Below are 9,934 nucleotides of genomic sequence, written 5' to 3'. Positions count from 1 at the left end.
CCACTTGAGTTTTCATCCTGTCAGGCCAAGCAGAGGTTAGTTCGGCATTTCGAGTTATTAAGCTACTGGAGGTAATTTTTAGTAATAAACTCAAACTTCTGGCTGGATGTCGGATCGACACCATCTACCTGACAGGTGTTGAACTATAAATGGCAGGAAAATCTTCCGACTGGGTGTTGGGTTAAATTCGTATCAAAGGACATCTCAAACAAGCATCTAACCTTCAGTTTAAACACTTTCCTACATCAGTGTGCAATTCAGTATATGAAATGGTAAATTAAATATGGGAGTAACCATAGCAACAATACTTCTGCTTAATGCTGTCTTACCAGATATTAAAAATCACAAAAAAAAATGAGCTGAAAAAGAAACCATGATTTGAACACAGCCCCAACTTGTCATCCTTCAATAAGTGGCGGTGGCATAAGCATAACAACACAGAGTCCTGGTGTCGATGACAATGGGCTCAATGGAGGACGAGCTCTGTTCACATTCAGCAGGAGCCGTTGAATCCGAGATAACAAGAGGAGCAATACCTCAAAGGTACTCTATGAAAGCATGTAAGGAGTGAACTTGGTGGCCACAGTTGTGTTTTTTTTTTTTTTTTTTTTTTTTTTTTTTACCTTAATTAAAGCACACATCTTCTCAGATCAGTTTGCAGCGAGGTTAAACCACACACACGCGCTCGGTAGTTTTGATACCTATCAGAAATAAACACTGCAGCGATGCGACACAGGGGAGTGCAGAGAGGTGCCATCTGTGTGTCTCTTTTTTGGTTTGCGAGTGTGTCTGTGAACAAATCCCTGTTGTGACTCATGTTGACGCTCATCGCAGCCTTCCTCAAAGAGTGAGTCATCCTCACGCCCGCTCGCTCTCTCCTTTCGGCGTCTGTTAAGTCTGTCTGAGGCACAAAAAAGACAAAACGGAGGCAGCAAGGTAATCGAATGTTGCCATTTTTTTTTTTCCCAACTGGCCAGTGGACAGCCAAGAGCAACAAGACTCATATCTTGGGTGTGAATGGGTGTAGTATGAAAAGCCTATGTATATATCTGCCTTACAGTGTAGGAGTTTAGTGTACAGGCATGAAGGCAAAGTGTTTCTCTTTCATTAACTTAAAAGTTTTCGAGACCGTAAAAGCAACCATTTATGATACCTGCCGAGTTTATCCAGCCGCGCAGCCCGTAGTGAAAATAGAAGAAAAAACAGCCGATTATAACCAGAACCATTGTTTGTCGTAGGAATGTGTTTTCATTTTCGGTGTTTTTTCATGCTTATTTGGAGCAGCAGCTGGTCTGGGCCAGGGTTTCCCTCCCTCTCCGGCGTGTTTTTATTGGCTGCCTGCAGAAAACCCCCGGACCTTGAGCTGCATCGTAGACTCCCTCTTGTTTGGACTCGGCGGTGGTGTGAGCTGTGAAGGGGTTTTAAGGCAGTGGGCGGGTGGGGGTCGGGGCAGGAGGAAGGGGAGGGGGTCTGGTTTTGGCTTATGAAAGCTGCTCTGTTGAAGCTCAAGTGGGTGCCTCGCTGAGGGACCCTCAGTGTACATGAAGGGGTGGACCCTGGGCCCAGCTGCCACAGTGTGAGCTCCCTGTGTAGTAAAGGCCAAACAGATAGCACACTTACACTGGATAAATACAGGCACTAAAAAGCTGCTTACAGGTGCTGAAGGGCCCACAGCTCGTCTGTCAGCTCCGGTTACACTCATATTGATTGCTACTATTATTCTGAGAGGAGCAGCATCAATAGACAACCGACAGGGAAATGCTCTGAGGACCAAAACTGAAACCTCTTGCTCTTTTTCACACCTACAGATCAGAAAAGAAGTATGGCGTAATGCACAGTGGAGGTGGACGGAAGTGTCAAAACGAGGACGCTGGATTCCTCTGCAAGAGTACCGGTGCGCTCTCCACAGAATCACCGCCGTATAACTGTAATCGCTGTAGCAGCACTTTCAAAGCTAAAGGTAAGAATAGACGGTGAAGCATTGTTTTGTTGTTTTTTTTCCCTAATTTGTGCATCCACTGTGCATCCACTATGAGCTCCTCTTTCATGTTTCCCGGGAGCCTCACTGAACACCTGAGGTCTAAGGTACACGGAAAAGAAACCTGTAGTTACCCAGAGGACACACGTGAAGGTATATAGTGTTGTTTGCTTAAGTCGTTCATTACAGTACCAGTACTACATTCTACATAAACTACTTCTATGTAGATAATAAAAACATAAGTGTTAAAGTTAATAAGATTAGTCCATTGTATATGCTAGACAAATTCAGAAAGACTTGCATCCTGGTTGCTTCACAAGCTCCAAGCTTTTTCTAGCACATACACAGTAGGCGTAGACAGTCATTGCAGTTACAGACTTTTGGCTGCGTGCGGACAGTCCACGCAAATACTCATGGATCCTCAGACTTGGGTGGATGATAAAATTTACACCACACAGACCCGTGTGGATGCCAACGCATATGCAAACGTAGATTTCATAGATTGGTCCTGACACTGTCGTGCCCCGAGGAGGTACAACAAACACCGTGACAGAGACCTCTGTGACACTTCATGTCCTTCGGCCACAGCTGGTGTGTTCTAAGTAATGTGCCGCGATGCAAGTTCTGCTTTCCCGTTCTATTACATGTGTGACAGCAGATGTAAACAAAAGATAGGGCTTAGTAAAGAGCTATACCTTCTCAGTGAAAAGGTGCTGTGATTGGCCCTGGTACCGACTCAAGCTCAGGACATCCACATTAAAAGCACACATAAATCTTAGCTTACTAACATTAAACTGCAAGTTTTTATTTTCTATACAGCTGCTTTGGCAATTTAAAGTCCTGTGCTCTCATTTTTTGAGTTCTAATTCTGCCACATCAGTTTACGACAGTATCCACTGTCTTTATTCATGTTATGATAAAGGTTGGAGGTAGAAATTGCCATGTTGTTATATATCTACAACTTTTTAATAAAATCAGCTATTTATGAATATAACAATGTAACTAGTCTGGTGTGTTGACCGCCTCATGGTACGTGTCCACAGGGATGTTTTTGGACACAAGAGGATGCGTCACTTCTCAACACGGGATGCTTGATAGGCGTGGGAATGGGCAGCGTCACAATAGATGATTGACAAAAGATGCTTTACTTGTCAGCTCTCTGCTTCTTGATTTCAAACATGGCGACTCATTTGGAAACTTTTGCTTTTATTACGAAAGCAGTTCACTAAAATGTGAAGAGAAGGCCATGAAGATATTGAATCTGCCTTTGTTTTAGATCCAGCTAACAGTTAGTTTAGAAGATTGTCTCGAGTTTCCAGAGGCGTCCAATGATGGCTGGACACCCTTAATTTGCATAAAGTAGCCAAGACATCAACTTTATGCAGATGAGGAGTGAAATTAAGCCTCTTGAAATGCATCGTGATGTCACCAGAATGCATTGTCCGGCTGCTTACATTGACAATAAATGGGAAGCATCAATCCTGTGGATACGTACCATTCTAGTTCACCCTGTTGTGTAACTCAGACTTGTTGAATATATATATATAGCTGTCTCTACTCAATGGCTCTTATTGAGCTGAACTCTAAATTCTACCCAATATAACTCATGCATGTGCCATTTAACAACAGTTTGCTGCAGCGACTTGCCACAGCTCATGTCCAAGCCTGCACACGTGTGACCACATTGGGAAGCCACCTTACCTTTATAACGCATTAGCTTTTGGGTTCATATCTTTGTGTTCTCCAGCACTAACACAGCGCTGTGGAGATAGTCTTGCTATACACGACTAGTAACTGCTTATTTCTAAGCACTGAGACAAGACATGTTGTGTTTCACCTCAGACTTTATAACTGAGCTACCTGACAATTATATGCGTTTCACTTTATATCTACACCAGAAATGCGGTCGTGTGTCACACTGTGTGAAACGACATCTGCTCCTTGCATCACCTTGCACCTACACCTGGCCTGTTTAATATGAATATGAAGTAGTGACAGATCTGGCACAGCATGAGAGGCTTTCTCCTGCATCATTCTCATTGTTATGGTGACTGATCAGAATGTGTTTGTGTTGTGTTTGCAACAGTGTGATATCATCACGATGCCTTATTGTGGCTGCTCAGAACATGTGCTAATATATTTCACCATCCGAAACACAGAATCACTTTGAAGACTGAGTCAGTTGCACACAGATCTGTTTTTCAATCACCTATTATTATATTTATATTTATATTGTGTAGAAAAGCAAATTATTCCAAATTCAGTGGTTAATACCGTTTGTGTTGCATATTTCCTATTTAAGAGAAAAGTTTAAAATCATGTTGATGAATTAGTTTTTAGATCAACAACACAAAAATCATTGCTTTGGTGATAATTTCTAATTTAAAAAAATAATCAAATTTACTTAATGGCATGCGTCATCATGCTGATAAGTTGAGCATCAAAACTCATATTGAGCTGCTGCTTCTGCACAACACAGTAAAGTAGCTGTAATCTAATTAGAAGCTAACTTTGCACCAGCGATTGTATTTTTAACCTGATATCTGTAACCGTATCTGCCCTACAAAGGCAGAGAGCACCAATTACAGAAACAGTAAAGTTGAGGAAAAAGGCTTTCAAGTTTGAAGGCTCTTAGCTGAACTATGTAACAGATATTTAAGTCATATATATATATAAAGCCTGTTCCAGGCTGTTGAGTAATTATTACCACTGAGTTTGCACACAGCCTAAAAAGACTGCTCTGTGGGTTTCAAATTAAAGGTGCAGGGATCTCCAAACAAAATACCATTGTTACGATATTCTTCCTCATTTGAATTAACCAACCAGTTGAAGCAGTTGTCTTTAGTGAAATCAGTTTAAATATATAATGCGAAGGTAGTGAAATTAAAAATAACTTAAGTCAGGGCTGCAGAGGTAGCAGTTCTTGCTACTTTGCTAAACTAATTATATTTTGTTCATTATGATAACATTCAGTTGCTGCATTAGTTGTGTGATACAAGAGACTAAACTGTTGAGATGCTGGAGCACTAAAATACTTAAAATAATAAAAGAGAAGAGAAAATAGGTAAAATAGCTTCAGGTAATATTTACTAAACAGTTAACAGTAATTAGCTAGCATGCAGTTTGATTTGGATTCTTTTTTTTTGTTTGTTGTGTTTCTGTTTATTTGTTTGTTTATTTGTTGTTTGTTTGCTTTTTTTACTTCCACATTTTTGTGGCATCATAATGTTTACATGGTTCGACAAGTGGCAAGAGTAGGTATGTCGTTGTTGTGTATCAAATGAAGTGATTGATAACCATTTGTCCCTTGTCAAACTCACTCAGATCTTTAACCTGCCTATTTGTGCCACATTCGACGACAAGAACCCACAGTTCACTAATTGTTTCATACAACACAGACCTTCTCATGCGCTGGTGTCATCAGACAGTCAGCATTAGTTGCTGCATCTTTAAGTGATCGAAGAGGTGTAAAAAAAACCCAACATGTGCTAATAAGATATTTTTTTTCTGTCCTAGGAGTCTGTGAAGACCGATCCATTCATCCAGACCTACAAAGACATCATCACGTTGGAGATCACAGCGACGTAAAGGACAAGGATGGCAGACATAAAGAAAGCAGCCGGTCCACAGTGGCCGAGAGCTCTCACGCTGACAGGGAGAAAGCTCATCCGGGAGGCCGGCCCGTGGAGCCCGAACGCAGCCCATCCCTCCCACTCGCCCCCAAGGATTCTACCCAGAGGGGCTCGGCCAGCGCCAGGAGGGCCCTGTTCGCCCACAGACGCCTCGACGCTTCGGCATCCTCCGGAGGCTCCCGTTCGCCGAGTACTCAATCCCTGACTCCACAAAGGGAGCCGTCGCCACCTCGTAGCCCATCGCCCAGGCCTCGCCACTCCCCCGCCCCTACCGCTTCATCCCTCTCCCCATCCAGTTGTCACGTCTCCGCCGCCCCCCAAAGACCAGTCTCCCCAGTTAGAGGCCTCTCTCCCGTAATACTCCAGTGCCAGGGAACGGACTCCTCTGGGCCTCCAGGCTCCCTGGCAGACACCTCTGCTCAGAGTCTTCATCCAAGGGACCAAACATCTGCAGCAAGACTGGTGAGTCACTTCAGCCGTTGCTCCAGAAAAAACCAACACAAGGATGTAGCATTTATTCGCATCACTGCAATTAGCCCTCTTCATATAATCTAACCCCACCATTGTTTGTTTCTTGTACTTTCAGAACGTAGCTGTTTTTGCCGAGTGTATAATTACTGCTGGTTAAAACATGGCTTTTGTTCAAACCACAGTCGTCGCTCACCTGTGACTTGATCCAACTCTGTTAGTTCAGCCTACAGTTTTAAATAAATCAGCTTTTGGCGCACAAAGCCAATCTTGTGTGGCTCGGTTAAATCCCAGTAAGTCAACATCTAGAACAAATATAGATAGGCTGGTACATACGAGGTTATTTTAAAGCTGCACATTTATTGGAAAAGGAAAGAGAGGCAACTCTCTTGTTTTATATCAGTCAAACCAAGCCTGCAGCTCCCGACCTTAAAATAATGCAGGAGAGCTCCCAAATAGACACAACATGTTTTCCCTGGGCAGCCGCTGATAAAACGAGAAGCAGGCCGATCGTTAAATACCGAAGATTGGAACCACATGTCAACGGCGAAAACAACATGGGTGAATATCTCAGTTCTCCCTAATAAAATTGGAAGAAAAAAAAAAAAACAACATGTCTACTCCAGACTTGCGGCTGTGTTATGGTGTAACCTCACCACTTCCTCCTCTCACTAATATAGGTCTCATAGGAGTTCGTACTTATTCACATTCTCTATGAGGCTGTTTTTCACATCTGTGTGGTCACATGTTAGCTGCATCCGTAAACTCTGCATATTTAGTGTTTTCATTTGCTTAAATATTTGATGCATACATGCTCATACAGCTCAATGAGAGGCTGTCACATGGGGGAAAAAAACAGATACTCCAGCTCTGATGACCTGTTAATATTCAGCACTTCTAGTCAGAGCGTTTGAAGTAGTTTGTGTTGTGGTCCAGCAGATTTTAAGAACAACCCAAACACATGAATTAAGGACATTAGCAAACAAAACTGTACAAATCATACAATCACAGGGGAGAAGCAGTGTGTGGGAATAATTTGGGTTCTGTAGGTGAAAAAAGAAAAGTCTGGTACCATATGAAATAATAAATGTCTTACTTATGAATCAGTTTGAACAATTTGTGCGAACAGTTCACAGTTTGAATTACTTTGAACGTGACTTTAAAAAAAAACAAAAAAACACTGAAGTTTATGTTAAAAAAGTATCATGTTTTTCTTTGTTATGTATTACCTTAAAGCACATGTCTTCTTGTAGTAATTGTATTCAGCTTCACTAATATTTTGCAGGTAATTCACATTTATTACAAACATGTAATTTACAGACTGTTGTAATGTTGAATAAATAAACCAAGCAGGCTGGTATCGGCCCACGTTAGCTTAGTATTAATGTGCCAGTTTCTTTGTAAATGCTTTGCTATCAGTAGCTTGATATCGTTGTACATCCATCCATCCATCCATCCATTATCTATACACCAGTCTATCACAGGGCTACACTTAGAGACAGACAACCAAGCACACTCACATTCACACCTACGGATAATTTAGAATCACCAATTAACCTCCACGTGTTTTTGGACTGTGTGGGAGGAAGCCGGAGAACCCGGAGAGAACCCACACTGCACGGGGAGAACATGCAAACTCCATGCAGAAGGATCCCGAGTGTCCTCACCGGGACACAAATCAGCGACCTTCTTGCTGCGAGGCGACGGTGCTAACCACCAAAAATATGTTACATGCCATTACATGATTTGTCCACCAGAGAGCAGTGATGAGCTTGTTTAGACTTGCCTTGAACCAGAACCTTTTTCAGGAACCCTATATTCCTTTGTTTAGAACATTACCGGAGTTTGGTCCTCACCATCTTGGTCTGTCAAAACTGGACGTAGGAAGCAAACGGTGGATCTGAGTGTTGACACTGTGCACAGTGATACGGTAGCATCATACCCTGCTTTATAGTCTTTTTAACTCTAAATGGAGCCATAATCTTCTAAAATGAACATCATGTTGCTGCTCAAAAGTCTTGAAATTTGCAACTGAGACCATAAAATTGCCAGGAAAATGTTTACTGAGGCAATAAATCAAGAGATAAGTTGTCTTGTTTTGTTAGACTTCTTTACAGCCAAGCTTCTTTTTGTGAGTCTCCCTCAGCTGGCTAAGAAAGAATACAGGTTTGAGGCACTTTTGCGTCGGCTGTCTTTCGTACACAATGTATAGTTCAGACATGTCTGTAATTGATTTTTCAGTGCTCCCAAAGGAACAATATAATGTTAAAATAACAAATTGCTGCAGGTTCTGGCGACAAAGACACCAAACAGTGATTGTAGTTGGTGTGGACTGCCACTCACAGCTTTCAAAGTGGTTTTCTAGTTGTACAGCAAGGCAGCTACGAGCCAATCAGACAGAGGAAGACATCTAGTGAAAGATTAACACATCAGCATACTAAATGTTCTTGATGTTATTACTACCTGGTTAATGTGTGTTTTTGTAAGAGCAGTGGAGAAGAAATATCTTTCCTGGTGGTCACTAACTCAAAGCGCCTCACCAGAACTTGGCTTTGAAAAGGTTTCTCAGCATCAAAGCTAAATAATCGCTGAGTCATTGCTGTTGATCTCCAACATCAACAGCTCTGGTCATTAAAATCTGACTGTCTTTTCTGAACTTCCTCCTGTTAGTGTGTGACCTAAGTTTGCCCCAGAAGAACCGTTCATATTTCTTTTCATCTTGTTGTTGCAGTCTGTAGAAGAGGTCTGTCTAACCCACATCACCCCGCACCCTCCACGGCCTCGCGGAGCCCACAACCTCCTCAGCCACCTCCCTCTGCACTCGCAGCAGCCGAGCAGGACCCCGAGCCTCCTGATTCCGATCGGGGGGATTCACATGATCCAGCCCAGGTCCCCGCTCCCCATGTACAGCCTGGTGAGCAGCCCCGCAGTCGCCACAGCGAGCCCCGCAGGGACGGGGTCATCCAGGAGGCCCGGCGACGCTCCGAGGGGACGGCTCGCCCTGCCGCAGCGCCGGGACGCTCTCAAAGAGACGCCGCCCAGCAGCCGAGCCAGCCCGCCGGCCCCCGGGGCATCGGGACAAATGCCCGTGGGCACCCGGCTACACAGAAAGAACCAAGGATGCTTTGGCCTCCAGCAACCGCCTGGTCCCGGGACAGAGACGAGACATCCGGAGGTGAGCACAGACGCACCTGTGACAGAGAGGCGAGTTTACCCCGAGACCACCCAAGGCCAAAAAAAGGCTCCGTCCTCCCAGACACAGCTCTGATCGGAGGCGGAGTCTGAAGGGACAGTGCAAAAAGACTGAGGACCAGTCGGTGGGTGAGAACCTCACGCCCGCACCCTGGTTCAGAGTCCGACGACAAAAAGGCAAGAGCACTTGAGCACCGCTTCTGAATGACGCTGTTATGTAATTATATGAATAATATATATAGACACTATGTTAGATATGCAGTATGTTTTGTAAATCTTTTTTACCCTCTTGTTTGATGTCATTGGTGTTTATTTATTTATGTGCTATTATGCAAATTCTGTACTATATGCAAAAGCAGCTGGAATGAAAATAGACAAAGTTTTAATCAGTTTCCCTATTAACCCCGTCGACAGCTCTAATATACTATTGCTGTGTTAATGTACTGTATTACCAAAATGGATATAGAAAGGTACCACAAATATTTATTCACCCCGACCAGTATTTTGAAGTGCAATTTTATGTCAACATTGTGGTTTGAAATGTCATTCTTAAAGGCTGTGATTATGATTATTATTATTATGATTATTATTATTATTGTTTATTATTAATATTATTATTATTATTTGTCTGATTTTTGTTGTTGTTGTTGTCCTTGTGTTAAAA

General features: G+C 42.9%; 1 protein-coding gene across 1 annotated transcript in view; it reads left to right on the top strand.

Moving 5' to 3' along the window:
- The window catches only part of hivep3a (HIVEP zinc finger 3a), a 16,750-nt gene extending 7,346 nt beyond the window's left edge, over window positions 1–9,404 (top strand). Inside the window, exons 3-5 of the mRNA XM_008283891.1 lie at window positions 1,769–1,960; window positions 5,495–6,072; window positions 8,810–9,404. Coding sequence (XP_008282113.1) covers window positions 1,769–1,960; window positions 5,495–6,072; window positions 8,810–9,346 — 1,307 coding nt within the window. The 3' untranslated portion in view covers window positions 9,347–9,404. The remainder of the gene's footprint in view (window positions 1–1,768; window positions 1,961–5,494; window positions 6,073–8,809) is intronic.
- The last annotated feature ends 530 nt before the right edge of the window (window positions 9,405–9,934 follow it).

This window comes from Stegastes partitus, unplaced genomic scaffold (genome assembly GCF_000690725.1).
Source record: "Stegastes partitus isolate 25-593 unplaced genomic scaffold, Stegastes_partitus-1.0.2 Scaffold331, whole genome shotgun sequence".
Lineage (NCBI taxonomy): Eukaryota > Metazoa > Chordata > Actinopteri > Pomacentridae > Stegastes > Stegastes partitus.
This window is presented reverse-complemented; position numbering and strand designations above follow the sequence as displayed.